At 37.1% G+C, this 23,863-nt stretch overlaps 1 protein-coding gene across 13 annotated transcripts in view; it reads right to left on the reverse strand.

The window, feature by feature from the left end:
* Positions 1–1,442: 1,442 nt before the first annotated feature.
* LOC124180161 (rho GTPase-activating protein 21-A) overlaps positions 1,443–23,863 on the reverse strand; it is a 97,755-nt gene continuing 75,334 nt past the window's right edge. For 4 of the 13 annotated variants that reach the window (XM_046565289.1, XM_046565288.1, XM_046565287.1 and 1 more), the window contains 18 exons: positions 23,410–23,496; positions 22,531–22,725; positions 21,192–21,512; positions 20,073–20,147; positions 19,045–19,162; positions 18,002–18,109; positions 15,079–15,193; positions 14,099–14,182; positions 10,580–10,789; positions 9,583–9,939; positions 9,334–9,498; positions 8,868–9,248; positions 8,580–8,724; positions 7,908–8,032; positions 6,943–7,749; positions 6,668–6,800; positions 2,848–3,068; positions 1,443–2,732 (listed from right to left, as the gene is read on the reverse strand). In XM_046565289.1, the coding sequence (XP_046421245.1) occupies positions 1,713–2,732; positions 2,848–3,068; positions 6,668–6,800; positions 6,943–7,749; positions 7,908–8,032; positions 8,580–8,724; positions 8,868–9,248; positions 9,334–9,498; positions 9,583–9,939; positions 10,580–10,789; positions 14,099–14,182; positions 15,079–15,193; positions 18,002–18,109; positions 19,045–19,162; positions 20,073–20,147; positions 21,192–21,512; positions 22,531–22,725; positions 23,410–23,496 (4,667 nt within the window). In that variant the 3' untranslated portion in view covers positions 1,443–1,712. Of the gene's footprint in view, positions 2,733–2,847; positions 3,069–3,857; positions 4,043–6,667; positions 6,801–6,942; positions 7,750–7,907; positions 8,033–8,579; positions 8,725–8,867; positions 9,249–9,333; positions 9,499–9,582; positions 9,940–10,579; positions 10,790–14,098; positions 14,183–15,078; positions 15,194–18,001; positions 18,110–19,044; positions 19,163–20,072; positions 20,148–21,191; positions 21,513–22,530; positions 22,726–23,409; positions 23,497–23,863 lie in introns of those variants that run through there. The other 9 variants (XM_046565290.1, XM_046565299.1, XM_046565292.1 and 6 more) reach the window with 9 other exon arrangements.

Below are 23,863 nucleotides of genomic sequence, written 5' to 3' on the forward strand. Positions count from 1 at the left end.
TTATTGGCAGCAGCAGCAGCTCAGCACGGATATTCAATGTTTATTAAATTTTTATCATTTCCTTTTTCGATTTGCATTTAAGCAATAAAACATAACGATTTTGTATATATGTTGTATACCTTATATAGAGAGACACATTTTTATCACATGATATATACCTATATATATATATATATATATATATATATATATATATATATATATATATGGAGAGAGAGAGATGTATATATACATACACACGCACATATATATATATATATATATATATATACATTTCCTAAAGATTTCATTACATTATGTTTTCATTTTACTTCTCCGGTGAAATGATGATAAAAATTTCCGACTCCACAATAATGGAGAGAGCGGAATGATTCAACAAATGTACAAAACTTTGCTAATTAATGCAAGAATAATGATTTAGAATAAAAACGGTGACGCGTATACCGGTGATAATTTATGACATTGTCTTTTACTGATTAATCATTAGTAAGTCATTATTTTTCATATGTGCATATATCAGGATATATTGTATATATAAACAGCAATACGTTGGGCATACGTGAGGGTGCGATCTAGTTTGGTTAGGATAATAATATTAATAATAATAAAGTTCAATACACTCAAAAATAAACAATAATTATGAATCATGTAGCTTAAGGTCAGGTAATAGTTTTAAAGGATTGACCAATAACTACTTCTATTACTACTACTAGTGCTACTACAAAGGAAGCTTGCCGATAAGACAATGTAGAATTATTATTAAAATATAAATTTAAAATTAGATATCGTACGTTATACAAGACTATCACGACCCGCTCTAAAGCATATAGTTTAATAAAACTGTTTCTTTTTTTTTTTTTTTTATACATACACACATATATATGTATATACAAATTGCACAATCACAATTTACTAATATGTGTAAATAATTGACACGGTGTAGATTTATCAGCAGTGGTATACCTCCATACAGCGTTTAGCATTATAATTTATACTCTCTCACTCTCTCTCTCTCTCTCACACACACACTCTCTCGCTCTACACTTTACATATTTTCCATATTAATATTATTAACAATAATAATAACATGTTTAGCTCGTAACTGATAAATTGAACAATCGAATAACGTCAATTTTAAAAAGAGTTTGCGATTTGACAAAATAAGAAACTCAAACGAAAGTGTGTTACCCATTTTGGGTAAAGGGTATGTCATATCATAGCTCGAAAGTAAGACTAATCAGGAAGACTTATTGAAGATCTGGTATTTGAAAGGTACATTTTATCACTTTTGTAATAATATGTATTCGAAACAACAATTATACGCACCATGCATGCATGTACGTATGTATGTACAATACTTAGTTCATGATAACTGTATGTTCAAGTGAAGTGTATAATTTCACGAGTCCATGTATTGTTTTGATAAATCATTTCGGTGTAAGAGTAAAATAGATGAATGACTGATATATATTTATATGATATGAAGTTAATCGGGTATTCGACCGTTATTAAATCGGTTGTAATGTATAAATTGACACGGCTCTTTAGGAATACACAAAGTGTACGAATAGATAAATGTTTTCCTGATTTGCAAAAAATTCATAGAAAGAATCTTCGAATGGTTTCTTGAATTTTGAAGTAATAAAGAATATTTGTCCGCCTCACATACCTTTGCAGTTTTATAAGCAAACATATCTGTCGTCACTTATTTATTAAACATGGCTCTCAAGAGGAACCTTAAATACTTTCGAAGCAAGATTAGCGTCCGGTAGCGATTGCGGGCGTGCATTAGTAACATTGAAAACAACATTGCTGGGTCCTCGGAAGCTGACTTCGATTAAAAAGCTGGTATCGGCAACGTTGACGCGATTACTGCTCAAATCCGGTGAGCTGGTCCGAAGTTGACTCTTCGTTGGCTTGCTGTCGTTTTTTATGACCTTTTCAGCCTCCGTTTGCAGCTTATTGTCTAGCCAATGAACTTTGTCGAAATCCTTGGTTCCGCCAACCGTGTGTCTCCTCTTTATGGATCGTTCAGGCATTCCGTTTTTTCTCTTCAACTTCGTAGCACCTTCTTTTCTCACCGACTGTCTGCGCTTGCTTATATTACATTCCGTTTTCTCAGTTTTAGTTAGAGATTCCGAACGCTTCAATTTACTATTCGGCGATTCGGATCTGTCAGAGTGTTTGTTCAAGCTTTCCGAACGTTTTAATTTGCTATTGGTAGGAGAAGCTAATCGATCCGAATGTTTGTTCAGGCTCTCCGATCGCTTCAACTTCGACGTAACGTTGTCCGATTTCTTATTCAAGGATTCTGACCTCTTTAATCTCGATCTCGTGTCCGAGTTGCTTTTACTGAGGCTTTCAAACTTCTGTAACTTGTTTGAATACGAAGTATCAACATCGTCTGTATCCGGACATTTTGCTTCATCTAATTTGGTATCGCTGCTGCACGCCAAACCGGCGTTCCCGCTTTGAATTTTAGGTTTTTCAACTTTACTTATGGATTCAAAACGTTTTACTTTTGAACTGTAAGGCAGATCGGATACATCAGTCTTTGAGTTGCTTTTCTTTGGATTTTCATCTTTTTCTGCAGCATCTATCACCGTATTATTTTCCGGTAATAAATTTACAGTTATATTTGTTTCCGGTAATTTATTACGAATGGTTCGGTCGTTATCGGGCGTAGTCGGGTCAGAAATAACACTGGAGTCCGTGTCTTTTTCTGGAATATCCTGGTGAATACAGATAGAAAAATGAAAGTTATAGAAATATGAATGAAAGAGAAGACTTACGCGGCGAAGAACATGTAAGAAAATCGTCAACGTCACAATTTGTCCAAGGTCTTACATTTTTGGTGTGTGGGGGACGTATCTTGTCTCCTGTAGAGGTTTTGTGGAGGCTGGGATCTCGATAGACCTCCGCAGGTTGATGATTCGTAGAACAATTATTGCAGCTGCTATCTCGTTTGTTTGGGGGTGGATCGGACGGCGTCAACTGACTCGGTGGATTCACAAGTGATTTCCATTTTCTGTCAAAGGTCGACGTGAGGCTAGTCAAAAGATCGCTACCTGTAAACGAAAAAGAAAATATTCTCGTTACACTCAACAGCGTATGAATAACTCGTACACGTATTCATTTATGATCTAACACATAAAGCATATTTTCTTTTGGACAACGTACAATAATTATTATTTGAGCACAAAAAATACACTAGTTATAATTATATGACGATAATAAATAATGCTAACAGGTAGACAGGTGGTAGTGTTGTTGCAGCTATGGATATTGCCAAGTGAACATTCCTGAAATAATAACGGTAACAATAATGCCGATAATAACGATAACAATAATAATAATAATAATATAAAAATAAGAATAATAACACATAATCGGCAAACATAATTCTCAACAACAAAGATGAATTGTGATGTGCAAACGTGTTAAGAATGGCTTGCGTGCGACATGACAGGTCAAAATGTGAGTTGCCTGGCGGTATGAAATGTAAAAATGATGAATTGGCTTTTTTTTTTTTTTTTAAAGCTGATGAGCTGCAAGTTTAAAACATAAAACGCTAATTAGTCAATGATGAGTAGGAATTTTCATCCGCCACATGTATGAATATAATACTCTGGCATTCTCGATCGAATTCTGGATTTGGAGCACAGATATATGAATTTGAGAAATGCAGGAATACATATCGCATGATGAAAAATCCGATGAACCTTTTTTTTTTCTTTTTTTTTTTTTTCTATCGCATAAAGAAAAACAACGAGCAAACGTGTGTAAACGATTGAAAAAATTTAAGCCATTCAGATGAGACAGCCGTCTGCTCCTCAGACACCTCTGGTCTGATTTACCTCTAAGGAATTTGTTTAAAGTCTTGGATGATGCCCCTGCCCCTGGGGTTGATGATGCTGGGGCTGAATTGGGGCCTGTGGGGGCTGGGGATGGGGGCGGTGTCTTCGAGGGGGGGCCACTGGCCCCTGGAGCACCGTGTAGATGGGTCGATATGTAGCACCAAAAACCCGGGCTTGGTGTATGCCTATGTAATTTCATATGAATAGTACAAAGGAAAAAAGATCAGAGTTCATTTTTATTTTCAATCACAAGCTTAGCACGCTATCACATAGCTTTTGAACGTTTCTAATGTTTAATCAGAATAGTTCGTAATATATCTACTCAAACATTGCTGATTTATCGTCCCAGTTTCAATTCAAAATGGACTTTCAAACATGCAACATTTTAATGTAAGTAAAAGTTCAACAACCTTTGATAGTATCATTTCTTAAATTTACGCAACTTATTTGCTTCAAAGTTTCTTGAGAGTATGTATTATATACGTTTTTTGCTATGTAGAATTTGCGCATTTATAACTTATTTTTCAATCGAAAGTCATTTTAGAGAGGAAGCTGATACAGTAGGACCAGTTAAAAGACTGAACGTAGATATCAGAAGCACATTTATAAGCTGCTGAGGAATGTTAGTGGGCACAGTGGCAATTCATTTACAATAACAACGATTTCTCTCTACAATTCCCAATGACTTGATTCATTTTTTTACACTATTAGTATGAACCGATTAAAGTCCTACTGTAAAATCTATTATTGTACTTAATGGTGCAAGAATTACTAAAATCAAAATAAGCAGTTTTCAAGCGAGAAATAAAATAGGAGATACCGTTGAAGACTTTCCTCAATTTCATCTCGTGTGAAAATTGTAATAAAATTTCACATTGTGCGGTTCTGATTTTTCTTCCTCCCTACTTTTCACATATTCGATATTTCACAGTGACAACTTATAGTCGAGAATTATGCATAAATAGTATTAATTACACGCATTAACAATACCCTGATTCTATTCAGCGTGCAAGCCAGTGAAGCACATCGGCAGCTTTTTCTTTCATGTCACTCAGCATCAACAATTGAACTGAATTTTGTTTGAAGTAGTGTTATATATACAAAATATACAAAAAGATATAAAATATCAAAAGCCTAACATGCAAGTCGGTGGTCAAAAGTTATCTACAGAGAATGATCGACAATAATTTTTTTTACAGTTTCCTCCAATTCAACGTTAAACTTGACATTACAGGTATAGTCAAAGTATGTTTGAATTAGAGAAGCGTTTCGATTATACCGAGTATTATTTGCGGTATCATTCAATATAAAAATAATCATTGAAGAGTAATGAATTTGTGGTACTGCATGCTCGGTGAGGAAAATAAAGTAAGCATACAGCATTTTACAAGAAAAAAAGACGTTCTGCAATTTTAAACTAAATTTGAATACGAAAAAGAAAATATTTACGAATACGTAAGAACCATGGTAATAAATATATTATGCGTGAAAAAAGGAATGATTGTAATTTTTTGTTTTGAAATGTAGAAAAAAGTACCTAGAAAGCTTTTTGTTAATAGTGAGAATCTTCTGAGTCCAGTGTAGGAAACAAGATCCAGCTACACTCACCGACCATCAGAAGCAAATTACAGAGAGAAAAATACACAGAGAGAATAAATTGACATTTGGCAGTCTTCACAAATGCGTAATTTATGATATTATTCTTGATTCGAAAGAAAAATGGTGTTGAGAAAGTAATGATAAAATCAATGAATAAAAAAGAAAAAAAAAAAATTAAGAGATATTGACAAGTACGAGTAAATTTGTTAGTATGCGTGAATGAAGAAAGTAGATATGCTTATGCCTGCGTAATATTTTATATTACGCAAGTGTCGAATAAAATCTAGCCTATTCATTATGAAACGTATACATAGTTACAATAATTTAGATTATAAAAACACTGACTTGGATATTTTCAAACAAAATACACATAAATAATAAATAGTAATGTCGATAATGAATTACGTATACCAATTGTGCTCAAATATATTATACGAAAAATGAAATTTAGCAAAATTACGGAACACGTGTTTCCCTGCGCATCTTAATTACGACGTAGACACATGTTACACAAGACAAAATTATTTTATTATGTTATTTAAAGTAACGTAAATAAATCCAACGCACGTATAAAACTTGTAAAATGTACAATGAATGCTGGAAAATACTGGAGGTCAGGTGGGTATCTCGCTCAATAACAATCGACTATCAAACAACATTTGAAATGAAATCTGCGATGAAGAAGCATTCTATAAATAACCAATAACCCCCTGAATTTTCCTATGTATGAATTAATAGCGATCCGTTATCGTGGAATCAAAATAACTTGATAATTGTTGACGTATGACAGAAATACGAAACTATACAACATTTAAAATAGGTATGTATGTAGCGTGTAAAGTGCTAATGTAAGAGTATGTACGTTTACGTGTGGGAAATGCTCCAATTACTAGCTAAATTCTAATTTTTATGCAATTGCAAGGAATACAGCAATATATTATTTAGTACACATTTAATTTATGAAAAACATAGATTTGAAGAATAAGAAAATTCAATTATAAAAAATAACTATACCAATTTATTGATAAATCAAATTAGAAATTTTAAAACGTGTGAGAACAGTGTTAGAAGTTTTTAGTTTGTCACAATCTTAAACATGAACACTTTACAGGAAACGGTAACATCTTTTTTCACGATGTAGTATAATTGTCGGGTATATGGAGTATAATTGTCGAGTATATGGAATATAAGAACAATCGTTCGGTACTAACCATCGTCAGAAACGTCTCCGGGTAAACCGCGATGCTGATGCGATGGCGAAAGTGATGTATGCGAGTGAACTTCGTGCAGGGAGTCGAGGCTGCCGTAACGTGCCGGCGGAAGGTACAAAGAATCCATTGATGGCTAAAATCATTAAAAAAAAAAAACCGTTTCTTACTGGCTCTTTGGCGGAGTTGAAAAAAAAAATGTCGAAGTCGATTTGCAAATGATATACGGTTCGTTGTTATTATTCTTTGAAGCAATAATGAATATCATCAAGCATTACCTCCTTGTCAGTCTTGAATTTTTTAACGACCCCGTTATTCATCTTCTCCCCTAATATGCTAGAAAGCTGGCTGCTTGCCTGAGCTTTTTGTTGTGACGTTGGTTGCTGTTGCACGGCAACTGATATCGGCAGTATTCGCGCCGTAGCTGTAGTTCTCGACTGGTTACAGCTATCGTTGACATCTATCGATCTACCAGAAAGTCTGGTATTGGAGCTGGATAATCTTTCGGTAAAAAAAGTGGGCGTCACGGCTCCAACGACAATATTGTCCAAAAGGTCGTCATTCTCCATTTCTTGTTTTGCCAACTGCCATTCCATTTCAATTCTTTTTCTTTCCTCCTCACGTTTTTCCGCCTCGCGTCTCTGCCGAGGTTGGTCCCTTTGCAGCATCGCCTTAGTCTCCTGTTCAAATTTCCTTATTCTTTCTTGCGTAGTAGCGCTCAATCCGGCGTACGTTCTTATGGCAACTTCGTCGTTACTTTGCTTCGTATCGTTCGAAAAATTAGATATATTTGATATCGTATCGAAAGTACTCTGACTAACGTCGTCTGAGATTCTGGGAGATTCGGACGATGTCGTAGTACCGATTTGCTGGCTCGTCGAGTACTTAGGTTGAGTCAAGGTAGAATTTGTCGCGCTACTATTTCCCGAAAAATTAGTGTTACTGTCACTAGAACTTGCCGACTGATTCGATTGACTCTTATTCTCGTGCATCGACACCATTTCGCTCACTGTACATTGACGTTCGGCCATTGCCATGCTTTGTCTTGATGCGGCGGAGTTTTCAACTTGTTGTTGCGTTCTTGACTAGGATGAAAATGGAAAATGAACGAATAAGTACCGTATGATAATTAAAAAAAACTCTACTCTACTCTAAATTTAATGTGATTTCGAACGTTTCGTTGGTGTGACGCCTCAATGATTATACTTTCAAAAAATCACTATTTTTTTACAGTTGAACCAACCTTATCGTCGTCATGTTCTTCGTTGTCTGGTTCATCCTGTCCCTTTCGTCTCCTCTGAATTTTCCTGTTAGCTGCGGATATGATTGAGGATACAATATCCCTAGCTGAGACCATTTCGCGCATGCCTGTGTCATAGCAAAATAAGAGCAAGCAAAATAAATAAATAAACATAAGGAGGCAAACCAAAAAAAAAAAATCATAACGAATAGCATGAGTAACGTAATTCGGGGAAAACATAAAATCGAAATCAGATGATTCAAATACATTATATGATTTAGAGTTAGTGAGTGCAAATGTGCCAACCAAACTGAACGATAGGAAGCAAATTAAAATCCACTCTTACAATAATAGGGTGAAATTACATTTGCAAGAATTTTCAATCTCATTAAGCTGTTTCTGGTGTTTACTGCGAGAACAACAAAAAGAAAAAGAAAAGAAAGACACGTAAGTGAGTAAACTTCGTCAGTGGTTTTAATTTCTAATCATTTGAAACGAATTACAAATTAGGCAGAAAGAAACTATCGAAGCATGCTAAATCCTGATTCATTTCAACCAAGTTTTGGTTTTCATAGTTTTCAGCCTTGCGCAATAATTTTTTGAAATCGAAATCCCTGGCTCATTGTCGCCGATTAACAACACATTTCATCTTGCTTAATCTTTCCTCATACCTACCTTCAACTTTATGGATATTGTTCAGGAGGAGATTGTGATTTATGATGGATGTCGGTTCAACTTCACTTCCATCTGCTGGAAGGCTCAGATTGACGCTCAATCTGCTCAGATCGTCCAAATCCTCTTCAGAAAAGAACCAATCGACCTTTAAAGACGAAAACAAAAAAAGAGCGACTGTGTAATTCCGGTTCCTTGTTTGTTAAAAGTCTGGTTGGATTATTGCGTTCCGTAATTATAATAATTGAAATAACTGAGTTTAGAAATGTAGGGATGACATTGACGACTCACGTTATTCAACAAGCTCTCAACAATTCGGCATTGGTGGGACATGTCGGTAACCATGGTGACCATGTTGTCCCTGGAACCGCTGGCCCTAACTAAAGTCGGTCCGAATACAATAGCCAAGTTTTTAGCCTCCATTTTATTCACTTCACTGTGCTCAACGATCTTCTTTAAATGAAACAGTAAATACTTCAATGTCTCAAAATGGTGTTCTGGCAAATCACGCAATAATTTTCTTATCGTCGCCATCCTCCTTTGAGGATCCTCTATCTTATCCGCGTCTATAAACATTGGATAAAGATCGGCGGTTAATAGAGAATCCGGAAGCTGACGGAAAAACGATTTCAGCAGCGATGATATCACGTTGACGTCGCTCCACCTTGGATCCTGAAAAAACAAATCGTGTATAACAAGTGACGAACTTCTACATATCTCGTAGATACCGCTGCCGTTCTCATAAAGTCAGAATTACCTGTAAATTGATATTCTGAAATCCCTTGTTCACACTTTCAGTCAGTTGGGATATAGCAGCTGTGTTGCCTGGTACTCTGTATATTCCAATAACCTCAAGTCCTCGCTCTTCAACTATTCTGGTACACATTTCCACAATCAGCGGTACATACTCGGAGAATGTGGACTGTAACGAGAAATCGTATGGTGTTAAAAACGGCCGAAAAATTGACGATACCGTTACAACGGACTGTTTCCAACTTTAACTCACTGGTCGGCACAGCTCCAGCGGAATCTTGAATGTGGCACCTTCGGGGGGCAGCTGAGAGGTCGGAGAAGACGGAGATTCAGCCTGGCCATGCATTCGCCTAAGTTGTTTGGCGACCCTGCCCTTCCAAGTTTTACTTTTTGGCGACGGTAAGTTTTCCATAGTTTGACTGGGCTTCCTCGTTTTGTTAACAGGAGATTGCCCGGTCGGAGATCGATTCCTGAACGACGTGAATTTCCTGATTCCCTTGTGACTTGGCAATGGACTCGACCGCTGACTGCCTTGAGCCGTCGCGCTTGGTGTCGTTGGTCCCGGAGTTTGAGGAACCGCTTGCTGTTTGGACGTACTTGTGGCAGTGTCCTGTTATGTAAACGGTAATTTGCAATATTCTTTACCGCAATAACAATTCGTCGAAAGGAGTTATAATTTTCTTGAAGAGTGTATCTACGTTTTCACCGCAAAACTTGATAATTATTGTATGTACATTCGTTATCTTTATCAGGATGTACGAAAACTGAACTTATGTATTTTTCTTAGTTTCCCGGTATCTCGCGCTGTTCCAAAAGAACCCATCATCATTATTATTTATATATTTATCATCGTGAGCAGAGAATTTAATCATTCGAAAATCGACGTTGATATACACAAGTATGCGCCGTTTAAAATTCACAAGGTACAATTCACGACGACACCTTTATAAAGCGCGCGAGCTTCATCAATATGTCAGCGGGTATAATTCGAGGCATTCGATACCAATTTAGGAGAGAAATTCAAGCGATTTCTTGACGCGATAAATCATCGCGCGGAAAAAATTCTCTCGCGTATTTAAAATAGTTATAAAGATTCCATCAGAGGATAAATTCCTTTCACGTCGGATTCGCATAGTCGCAACTAAATCATGAAACCTCGAAACGTACGGGATAAAATTTTTTTCATTATATATAATGTACAATTGTGTGTGACAAGTGTATTTTTCTATGAAAAAAAATCGTCTACTAACGGATGATTTCTCGGTCGCCGCGTGTTTGTGGAGGGCGCGAAGCCAGAGAGCCATGGAGGCGGCATCCTCGGATTGAAGCAAAACTTCGGCGGCTGGATTGGCGACCCTGAGGACGTGTTTTCTCTTTGTATAATCCTCGGCAACGTCGACCAGAGAACATCGTACGTCGACGTTTTGTCCGGCATCGCCATCGCCCGTCGACGACGGACTCTGCGAAAATTTGACGAAAACGATTATTAGACACGTATAATGCTTATTGTTGTTATAACATTACTGTACACGCTCGTCGCTCCACGTATATATGTATGCACGTATACATCCATGTGTATATATTAGTTTCATTATTTGCGTCACTAGTTTCTCTCTATCGCATTTATTTTCGTCGTCATTGGATAGAGGTATGTGTATAATATACAACCTGTGTGCGGTTATAAGGCGTATTTGCTGTGATATTTATCGCTCTTATGGCCGAGTCGTCGAAGAATTAAATTACAATAAATATACTAAATCTGACTGTAATAATCGAGGGTATTGGTTAATGCAGCGATCATTATAAATTACCATGGATTCTATACCGCCTGTTAGATTTTCTCTCTCATTTTGCACATTAAAACTGGACTTGGAATATTCGTCTCGTACCTTGTTCATACCTTCCGATTGTAATAATCCGTACATAAGCCCGTGTTACGGGAGACGCAACTGTTTACATGTGTATATTATGCAATGAATAATATCTACAAACGTAGCAGAAAACGGCGAATTATCGTTGTTCGATTATTCGGGTATGATACATTGAATGCGATACGTGGGAAGGCGAATAACAGGGTAGGAAAATTATTGTATGAAAAGGCAGGCGCCGAAGCGCGCAGCTAACGAAAAGTGCCCGCGAACCGAGACACACACTTAAAAAGCACCTTTTTCTTAGCGTGGTCTCCACAAAACTAAAGACTTATTTTTAACACGTCAACTTACTACCACGCGCCGCAACCATTGCGTAACCATGCGGAGCTTTCGTATAGATGTAACACGTACACATATAAGCATATATACACGCTTTTCGTCCGCCTCCGAATTAACTCCTCGAGAGCTTAACTTTGTCCCTAAAGCACAGGCTCCCTCTCCTCCACAGATTCACGCGTATGCCAAAGATACGATCAGAAAATCACTCGAGCTTCCTTCTACGCGCTTGTATCTTAATTAATTATTATCAAATTGATTACCATTGTTAGATTCTTGAGGAAATATTTTGTCGTCGTTGTCTCGGTAAGATTCATACAATATATTTTGTCTTCGAAATTTTGGCTCGATTCAAATCGTATAATTTAAAATCGATGAAAATAGACGTGCGCTTTGATTTGATTTTATTTTATTTTATTTTATTTTTTACCCAAGGGGCCGTGATGCTCCATCGTCTCAGCAATCTTCTGCCAAAGAGACCGTGGCTATTGACATGAAGCGGAATAGAAGATTGCGAACCGCTGCCACTTGTTCCCAGCATTTCGCGAGTTGTGTATAATTTGTAAATAATTATCACCGACGGTATTCTACCAACTTTATTTCTTATCACGTTTTATTCAAATTTTACATATAAATTCAACGACACCAGAAGACACAATTCTTTTCACTACACAGCAGACGCAAATGAATATCGGCACTTCTTAAATTTCCGTAGTATCTCATTGTCACTTTATATTACTCAACAAACTCCACGAATGTGATGACAAAAAAAAAAAAAAAAGAAATCGAACAATTGATTCGTTTCACCGGAGTAAATCAGAGATCATATCAGGGAGTGTATGTTTCAACCGAGACAAGGAGAATAATCGCGGCGTAAGTTGGAATATTGTGAACCAAGAGACAAGGAAGCATCAGACGCGAATGACAGACTGGCGACCACGTCAAGTAGGCACCGAATGAAAACGGGGGATAAGCGACGACAACTGGCGAACCTTTCACTCGTGTCAAACTGGCGGGGAAAAAAGTTTTCGCGACCCGTTCCGCAGCAGAGCTGCAACGTTTAAACGAACTACTGCACAGACAGCGTGATGAAAATTTCGTTCACTTGTCCGCGTAGTTGAGAGTTGAAAACGGTGAAACAGAACGTGAACGATCATTAGCAGAACCGCGCAGCTACAAGTTGCGGAACCTTAATGTCAACTGAATATTACAGCAACGTGAAGAAAAACGATTCCAGTCTGGTTTCGTCTATCTCATTTTGCGGTCGGAATAACCAGCTCGCGATACATGGAGAGACATGTGTTTCCGTCGCCTAGTCATCGTATCGCGAGTTTAAATCGCCTGTTTTCATTCACGCGGCATTAATTATGCCCCGTTGAATTTATTCCAGTTGAAATAAACGGCGCTGATTACACGTAATCATGCAATCACGGTTTAATTCGTGAGTCATCAATGAGAATCGTTCAACGTGTGAAAAATGCTATTGTACAATGTAGAGTTGTTCTTGTCTCATTTTTATCCATGCTAAATCTATATTTTGAATCTGTTTACCTGTAACAGCGACGAAAGAGATTGAAAATAAAAAAAAAAAAAAGAAAATCGTCGCGATTGAAGTTGATGCCAAAACGGCCTTCTATTCGGACCTGATCACGGTGCGATTATTATTGTTATAGTATATTTTTATACACTCGAATCTTACCTCCTCGTATTCCTATTCAATTTGCGGAGAAACTTATTGCGCACGTGCCCAAGCATGTGTGATTATTTCAACAAAGGCAATAGTCCCAAAATGTGTAAACTTCCGGCCGATTATATACGTAGCTTTCTACATTTTCTCGGTCCAATTAACAGCTTTGGTCCTTGAGAGTTTAAGCGCTGAATTAGCGTCCGGTATCAAGTTGAAAGCATTACTCGTACGAATGTTGAAAATTTTTGATTAACTTCTTGCTCGCTTCACGGTCCGTGTAAATTCGTAAAAAAAAAAAAGAAAAAGGAACTGGCGTCAAAGCGGATCAACGATACAGGAATTCCGATAACCGTGTCAGTAACACACATAGACAGTCTGAGTAAGGAGAAGATTGAATGAAATGTCGAATTTCGATTAGTATGTAAGACGGCCTCCGCAAGAGGATATTGCGATATGATTGTAACTCGATATAGCGACGCGACTTCGTCGTTCGCCATACTAATCAGCCTTTGACTTTCAAGTTATCTGCAACAAGTTTTACGGAGTGCAAAGCCGACGTCCGGCGATTACTATTGCATGAGTTTGGCGGTCAATTAAACGGATAGGCAGGAGCTGCAGGTGCGAATTAATTGAAATAATAAACTACGTAAGCGAGGCTAACTCTGACGCATACCTTCGCGCGATTTCCGATGCACGGAGAGGAGGTAATAAGTCGATGAACAAGGTACCAATCGACCGTCAAAGCAACGTCGTCGGTTTGTAGAGGGGAAAAAAACATCCAGAATCTAACCGGGAATAATTTTTATCGAAATTCGCTCGCCGAGATGGTTTATTTGAGAAGATGGCAATGTCCGGACCGTGCCGAAAGAACTAACCTGACTGTGACGATCCTTGTAAAAGTAAAGAATCGGACCTCGCAGTACTCCCCAGACTTGCTTCCATGAACGGTCTGTGGATCGCTGAAACAGAAAATAAAGAAAATTTAAGCCTAAAAGGAGGAGCTTGAAATTGAATACATTTGAATACTCCTATAAAGGGGTGAAAAATAATGGAGAATAACGATGAAAATTTTACGATAAAGAATCACAAAATTATCGGCGGTATGAAAGTTTCGAGTGTTGACCCGAAGCCGTTATACCCGTATCGTAAAGCAGTCATCGTCGCTGTTGAATATTGTATACGAGGATCGACAACTATCGTAAAATATTTTTATTATATCGTAGAAATTTGTCGGGTTATAGTGTGAAAGTGTACACATGCCGTCGCGGATTCTGATTATGAGACGGCTAATTTTTAGAACAAGTCTGTTACGTTGGCAATGCAGATTCAGACCTTGGGTATCCTAGTCTATCTCTCGAATTTGATTTCTTTTGTAATACGTTATAGTAGACTAAAAACTGAGCGACACGTATTTTACTTTTCAGCTGCCATTAAACATTTTAAGGGGGTGATACCACCTTCCAAACTAAGACAATATGTCAAGGGGCGATTTGGCAGTTTCAACCAAAAGAACATAATATTTGTAAACTGATCCGACTAGATCCAAGTTTTCTCGCAACGACAAATGAAAAATATAATTTTCTCAATTAAAGAAGATAAAAAAAAAATAACTGCCAAATCGCCGCTCAACATGCCTTACTTTGGAGGGTGGTTTCACCCCCCTAAAGTGGTTTAATGGGCAGATGAAAAAAGATGCGTGTCGCTTAGTTCGTATTCTGCTATAACTTATTACAAAAGAAATCAAATCCGTGAAATCAATCTAAGACGACCTTCCGTGTCGGAATCCTTGATCACGCGTGTACGTGGCAAGGTCGTTCGATAGAAAAAATAGCGGAGGATCGCCTATCTTTCCTACCTTTCCTTCGAGGACGGTGTATTTAACGTGAAGAGGTCCTTCTCTCTCGACGGGTTCAGCGTCTTTCAGACTCACGGTGCCACTCGAGTTGCTGTGACCCCCAGCGATGCTGTTGCTGTAAAATTCACCGCAAGCTTAATACACGCGTGCATATTTTTTACACATTTTGGGAATTATTTGTTCTGCGAGAACGCGTGACAAACTAGTCGACAAAGCGTTATATCATTCAATTTTAATCAAAGACGAAACCAGTAGTACAACTGTATGTGTTCCATGTGAATGTGTGTCTGTGTGTGTAGATGATAAATATTCTCTGGTGTAAGGACTTCGTGGAAACTCGTGCACTATGATTTCGAGCATTTTATTCGACCATGTGTAACGACCTTTTTCCAATCATAAACAACATTGTTTCTTGGACTATATTCGGATATTTATTGTATGCAAAAAGCCGAACCGAAATTATAATAAATGAAAGATGTGCGACTTCGAAAGTGAAATAATCACATAAGGTTATTGTTGTCTTGATTTTCCTCGATCGAACAATTACTTCCTTTAATAAAAAATACCATCGACATTCCAAGTGTGTGTATAGATGATTGTTTGGGCAATGTATATGTGTAACTGTGTACGTTAGATATTTCACTACACACGTACGATGAAAGTATATTATATATACCCAGGCAATAGTTGGGTACACGGGAGATTATTATCTGGGAAGTAAAACAGCGCCTGATGGCAGGCAGCCCGGCTTTACCCAAGTCAAATAATTGTCAGGACGTAAGCTGGGTTGCCTGAATGCGGGCGCTAGTTTATCCTCTAATATGATCACCCTTCGCGTTATAATGCACAGTTATATTATGTCTACGTACATCGGAAATTTGACAAACTTGGTAAACAACACAACGTATGCGGCAGATTACAATATACATATGCGTACATGTACGTGTAGATGTTACATACGCAAGGTTGTCCATTGCAATTTTATTACTGCAAAAGCTCTTAAAACATACTTATAGGTATAACGCTAGTTATCTTTTCTATTTTGTTTTTTGTAGTTTAATCCAAAAACATGTTCCGTTCAAAACTGTATCCTTTCAACTTTCGAAATACGGCTTAAGTCATATTCATATTCAACGTTTACACACGCGGATAAAAAATGTCTCGTCGTTGAAATCTCTCATTCATCCAAAAGTCACGTCACCGCATATCGAAATGTCGAAATATTGTGAAAATGATTCCCATCTCACTGGTGTAGAATCCAAAAAAAAATTCCGTTTAAATTACTTTTAAAAAATCATTCAAATTGATGAACCCGTTGAACGAAATTATGCTTGTCTGTTAGAAAATTACGAACCAATTTTTCCCGTCATTGAAGAAAAGTTTAAGAAAGCAAAAATGTTTACGCTTGTTATATTCCAGCACGATAACGAGGATTGTCAATCTTACTCTCGTTACTGTAAAATACATATTATATAATGCAGAGTAGGTACATATACACCGTTGGAAATAGTTTTATGTAAAAATTTCGGGTAAACTTTCATGGAAATTTGCATAAATTCAAGTGTCGCTGGATTTCCACACTTTGAAAATGTCAAGACTTTGATATCTGATCGAAATAACTCACTGATACATTGGGAACGAGAGAAAACAATTTTTCCAACAATGTATTCTACTACATAATGTGTGAATATAAACTTTGTACACAACATATGCGATATATGCATATGAAAAACACGTACAGACACACACACGCAGCAGCAGCCAGATGAACGGACGACGAACGAAGAAACGAACGAACGAATATGGACGGACGGACAGACGTAAAAGAGGATGAATGTTAGAAATGGCATTTCAAGAGAACGAAAATAAAAATAATAGAATAGTAAAACAGTGCGGCACGTAGCTCGCACGTAATAAGTACAGGTAAAATACGTCACGTTCAAAATTGTATGCATAGTGCTGATCTCGTAAGCGATTCATTCAATCATTAATTGCACAATATATACGTTACACGGTACAGTTGCTGTGGTATAGTTTATTATACATGTACACTATATCATCGCCAATCGTGCAGAGATCGATATAGGCATATATACACACGTATAGATCATTCCTAGGCATATATATTATACATATGATTTACGAATAGTTTCTACTATAGAAGGCTGCAAGATAGTCAAAGTTAATGAAAATATATATTTAGGGCATTCCGTACCATTTCAACCTGGGTCTGAGCCTTGACTTCTCGGATTTGGCTCGCAATTTTTCACATGATTGTTCTCACTTTGAAAGGCACTCGGTTTTTCTTTCTCAAGATTTTTTAGACGTGGTTTTGATTCTCTACAATTTTTCAAAACCATGTTATTGATAGACACAATTTGTAGATCTGACAAAATTCTGAAAATTCATGTGTCAGATATTAAAATTTTTAAGCCTTATAGCCAAAGTGAAAAATTTCCTCCCTCTTACTGTTTTCAAGCTTTGCCCGAACAAATTACCGCGTTAAAAGAATTAGAAGCGGCAGTCACTTTACCATGGATTGCTGCTGGCATATTTTCATACGTGACATCATATTTTGAAAAATTTTCAATTTTTTCGTAACCATTATAACATTTAAAGTTTTTCTTTTTTTTTTTTTTTTGAACAGTAACAATTATCCATTCCGGTTGTAAGCTTAAACATTTTGATACCTAATACACGACTGTTTGGAATTGTTTCAGATTTTTAAATTGTGTCGAACAACAACACGGTTTTAAAAAGTTGCTTAAAATAAAAGCGGTGTCGGGAGAATCTCAAAAAAAGAAAAAAAAAGCGAAATGGTCAGACAAGCCTTGTCGAAGTGGTGCGAACTGACCCATATATATACATATATACGCAGGTGGATGTGAAGTAAGCAGACACAGGTGGACAGGCGGGGTCTCACCGATGCGAGTGACGATGGAGCGACGCCGCCTGTGTTACATCCTCGAAGATGCGTCGTAGGGGTGTTATGTCCCCGGGAAAGAGGGGCGGACGCCATCGCCTGTGGGCGCTGGAACCGGACTCATTGTCATGTCCATGTGCATGCTCCTCGTTTGTTTACTCATTTTTTTTATACACTTCATTTCACGTTTATTTTTTTCTTTTTTCTCCCTTTCTTTCCCAGTCTCATTATCGAAAGTTTTTTGACAGTATCAAATCAAATTTTTAATTCTCATCCGCCATGTTGGATCCAGGATACTGGATCCGCAATTTTGAATTTTTGAACTCTGATTTCAGTTTCGCAATCAGCCACCCCAAAAATCTTCAAATACTGTCTTGTTATAAATTTTGACTCACCACAATAATGTGTGACTCAAGGGGTTAAACACGACGATAGATTTTCGGAGATGCAGGAAACAGCGACAAGGAAAAAAAAAAAAAACGAACGAAGATTAACACGATTAAAGGCGACATGATTGATTAATCAGAGGTTCAGCGGTATATCCCCCGTTAGTTATCAAAGATCAAAAAACGCGTGTCGGATGTGCAGTGTATACGTGCGTGTTTGGAAGAAAAAAACATTTGCAAATTAATTGCGAGGGTAAAGAATAATAATATAAGTGGTAAAAACACAAGAAGAAGAAGAAGAAACAGGGCGCTGCTGAACATGGATAATTGCAGAGATTCACGTTTGCAAACAGAACATCGTCGTTACATAAAATCGCAATATGTATATCGATTAGCAAAAAATTATGAGTGTGCACACCCAGAGAAAATCTATCTCATCAACGTTTCCTTCATTGATTATCGAGCTTCGTAGTATCGTATGTTTACGTGAATATAAAAAACCAATTTCAACAAAAAGAAAGAAAAAAAAAAACATTTCTCTGGGTGTGGAAAATCGCGCGACATTATTTACCTGCGGTTAGATACAAAAATCGTATATAAAATGAACATAAGAAAAAAAAAATATATAGACAGCTGTAAGGACCGTTTCTTTCTTACCTTCTTAAAGCGAGAACTGGCTCGGAGTCTGAGAGCTCAAGATCACTGTCGACGTGCATGCGTTCACTCCACGTAGCTTTCAGGTAGGAAACTCTCCTGGTCGCTCGATCCTCGTCATCTGATAGATAGAAGATAATAAAAAAAAAAAAGAAACGTCAATGGTTATAACAGGATATAACGTGTTTGTTTGACTAACACGGTTGGTTAGAAAAAAATAAAGAACAAAGTCAAAACTAAAATTAGTAAGATAAAACGAACACTGAAGAATAAACCGTGCACAACCGCAAACACAGTCCACAAAGTTCACAATTTATGCATAGAAATATATATATATATATGTAAGATTTTGATATTGAAAAATGAATTTCCGCAACGGCAGGAAGAAAGAAAGAAGGTAAAAACGCGACTGACGTACTCTTGCGCCTTACAAGCGGTAATACGTAAAGAAGTGATATCCTGTATCGAGACTGTTCAATGTTTCCCATACCGAACCGCCATAATCGTAGATAAACGCGTTCACGGATAACGAAATTCAAGATAATTACTAATTGCCACACCGAGCCGGTTTTCGCCACATTTCGTACCCACACATTTTTATCCGTAGTATGTGTGGAAAACTAGCGAATGGAATTATGCAGGCCGGACTAAGATAGGTAGGTACGAATACGATAAGGAGAAACGAAACCTCGACGTGAAGAAATGGGAAGTTAGTCATTGGGTAAACAAACATACGATGACACATCATATTCGTACAGTATAATATTGTATGTAATATTGTGCGTGTGATGTTCGCCGATTACGAGAATTGACTTGCGATGACAAAGCGATGAGAAAAACATTATCACTAATTGCAGCAACAGCAGCGGCGGCAGCAGCAGCGGCGGCAACGAACAAACCGAAGAACAAAAAAAGCTTTGTTTCTTGGACAATGGGCACGAGTCGATGTAAAATACTGATTTTTTCTTTGTCACCTCGAGTCGTTCGAATTGCTGCATCGATGTTAGACACATGTATTATTAATAACTTACTGTTCTGCTGGGCCTTAGAGCACTTCTGTCGCCTGATAACCACGCCGTTCGTCGGCGATGGGACTGGTGCAGGAACTGTAAAAAGCGGACGCGGAAACGTGTATATCAGCGTTAAAGCGCGCACACTCGCAAACGAACGTTATTAACATTAAAAAACAAAAAAAAAAAAAAATTAACATCAACTTCGACGTCAACATCTCCCAGGTATGCTTGATTTGTGCAGTCGATGGTATGCGCACGTATTCGAACGCCCTTCTCCGATTTTCACATTATTTTGCGATTATATCGATGCACAAATCAAATATTTAAACGTTATACCAGCATACCTATACATCAAAACCAATCAAACAATCAAACATTTTCTTAATTTTAAATTTGCTGTATAAACATATACTTGCCGCAAAAAAGAATACAATTATATCTAAACAATATAATGAGAAACAAACACATGCATGTAGATATATTGGAATGTCAAGTGAATATTATTGTATTATTAGTTACCTGATCATGCGATTAAAAATGCGACAGCATTAATAAATGTTACTACGTTTAGCAGATAAAAATTACCACAAGCAATGCGATGAAAAATTTTACGATCGAATAAATCTTTTTTTTTTTTTTTTTCGTCATGCACATTCTTTTTGTTTCCTCTTAGCTCTGGCCGATGTCGATTATGTAAAGTTTTTGGTTTAAATTCGATTTGAACATAGGTGAGAATGTTAGTTTTGTTTATATCGAGCCGGAAAATTGGTAATAGGTTTAACTCGGTTCATACATAAAACGAACATTGAAACAAATTCAAAGCATGTAACATAACTTCAATCGCTCTTCACCTTCTATCACCCTGTAACACCGGCAGTTGTTATGATTAATACGGCAAGCGTTGTAACAAACAAATATCGTTTTGACGACAGATTGTTACGAGTGTAATTATAACGTGTAAGAAAAACCAAAAATAAAAAGAAATAAAAAAAATCGTGTGTTAAAATTGTTAAAACGAAAGAAAAAGGTGGACAAGAACAACGAGACGATAAAATAAAAACGAAAGAGAAACGAAAGGTTGAGGAACAGACGAAAAAAGACTGTCGATAAACGAAAAGATAAAAAATAAATCCTGACCTAGGATCTGAGAAATGCCTTCTGGGGTCTCCACGTCAGTATCAGCAGGTGTAAGGAAGCCAGAGCCGTTCTCTGGGCTTTCCGAGGGTCTCAGAGGATTCGAGATGGAAAGTTGATTGGGCCTGACTGGCTGAGGCGAGCTAACGATTATATTCGGGGTTGTCTTATTTGTCTCGGAATTCTGATTCAGGTCTAATATTGGCGTGGGGAATAGCGGGTCGTTTGGATCCTCGGTTTTAGACACTTGTTGACCGTCGACGTCGGCGTTACCCTCGCGGATCGCGTCTTGACGTCGCATCAGACTTTGCTGGGGTGCTCGCTCTGTCGTTTGCACACACACACATCCCAACAATCGATGAAATTAATGTGGAAAATATACACGTGAAATGAATAATTTTGCAATTTCATTTTTGTAGATGCGGTCGACGATTTTTCAACTTGCAATTGACCAATGATAAATGACAAATATTTGTGGTGAGCGTGAAACAAATGTGACAAATTATTCCATTACAAAAATATTCAAGTCAAACAGTAAAGGTGATTCATCTTCGGAGAAAAGTCGCGTTTTTTTTTTTTAATCAAGTTCTTTCGATCAACATTTTCATACTCCTTCGAACATTTACAGTTATATTCAAAAGCGGGCAATTTCGTGAAATTTGATTGGAAAAAAAAAAAAAAAAACACAGAGAAGAAAGTAAAGAAAAAGAAAAACGAATAAAAATTTTATACGGTATACCCGTACGCAAAATATTTTATCTGTGCAAATAAACTACGCAGACTGTTATTTCATTTTTACATTCACAATCAGTAACCCCACACGTTTTTCTATCAATACATGCTTTTATTCTCGTCAATAATAATTCGGATAGAAAAGAAAATAAAATTTATCCACTTCTTAAACAATCATCATGCGAAATGGATGAAAATAACAAAAATCCAGAAAATCAAATCAACGAGGTTCAACTATAGCTGAGCCCTCCAAAAATGGATTAAAAAATCAGTTCGAATAAAAATCACCATCGTTGATCAATAATAAAAGATAAATTTAAATATTTCAATCAAGGATGGCGAATGTGAAGTGTGATGATGAAGAGAATTTGAAAAATACTTAATTGCCGGTTTTCTAAATCAAAAACTACCCATTTTTAGGTACAACACGAAGTGGGTTTGAAAAAAATTAGCTACAAACAATAAATAATGACGTACTGCCAAATATCTTGGCATTTAGGTATATAGAAATGATCTAGTTAAAACATACTGGGAATGATGGTGCAGTGTCTCTCTAAAAATAAGGGTTACAGACAAAAATATATTTGCAAATGTTACAAGTATGACTCACCAAGCTGGGCTTTAACCGCCTGTAAGTAACTGTCTTGACGCTTAGCCTTGTTTCTTTTCGCATCTTCCTCTTCGACTTCCGTCTGCCAAGTGTGCCTTGCATTTCGTCGCGACGTGCTATTCGCTGCCTCCCAAGACTCCGCGCTGTTACTTCGTGCCCTTAGATGCATGGATTCAGTTTCCATCGCGGGCATTTCTGCGAAAAATTTATAATATATTTCGACGATTCTAAATGAGTTTGAAATTACATAACTACAAGGCGAGATACACAGCGAGTTTATAACACCCATTGTAGAAACAACTACACATAATTACAAGAAAATCCACAAACTCTAATTTCAAAGGCAGGAGTTTCTGATAGACAGAGAAGTACGTGGATGACTGCTGCTCGTTCAAGACGCGAAAATGTCTAGAAAACTTCTGCCGATAAGTGGATAGAATTAATGAAATGGATGAATAGAATTTCGGATGAATTTTCGAGTAAAGATTTATGGTTTTTACCGAGGGGTTAATCACTCTTTGTCGTCTGTCGTTTGAAGTCGTACGAAATCCATCTTTCTCTCTAATTTTTCAAAGTGATTTACCCCTGGGTTTCGAATGATTTCCGATAATGGGAAATTTTATGATCACTGTGAGAATACAGTGTTGACACGTTAACTGACGAGATAGATATACGTTACAAAGCATGAGAAAAGGAACGATGAGACATGCTCTGCGATGATATGCTTCGTAGTGTCTTCCTGACGTTTTACGAACGTCAAACGTTCATCAAGTATGAAAGACGAGTTAATGATACGGACACATGTTACATAAACTGCCACGATAAACACACTATTAAATACATCGACAATACAGGTCTGAACTTGACACGTTCATCTACCTCTTATTTCCCTATATCCAGCCGGCGGTTCGCAATGGATGTACTTGCTGCCTACAGGAATAACTCTATTCCCCGACAATTCTCTCCCTATATGCATATAGACCACAATGTTTTGTTATTCATATATTATATTATACGTAAATACTTTATATTTACTGTAATTACAAAGTAGAGATAACGGTTAACCCAATTTTGTCACGGTCAACCGCGTCACCCCGAAAATATCTGTCTGTGAAAATTCCATTTCGAACTGGTAAGAGTTAATCAAAGCTTTCCACTCGTCTATTGTTTGAAAAAAAATAGTGAACGTTATTACATCAGCGACCAGATTATCAAAATCTTGATTTTTTTTTTTTTTTTTTCACAGAGATATTTTTTCACCCGAAAAGTAACTTCCAGTGACCTTGTGTGTTTGAATGAAAAAAACTGACCCAGATTATTTTTAGCCACTTCA

Source organism: Neodiprion fabricii, chromosome 4, assembly GCF_021155785.1.
Source record: "Neodiprion fabricii isolate iyNeoFabr1 chromosome 4, iyNeoFabr1.1, whole genome shotgun sequence".
Taxonomy (NCBI): Eukaryota; Metazoa; Arthropoda; class Insecta; order Hymenoptera; family Diprionidae; genus Neodiprion; species Neodiprion fabricii.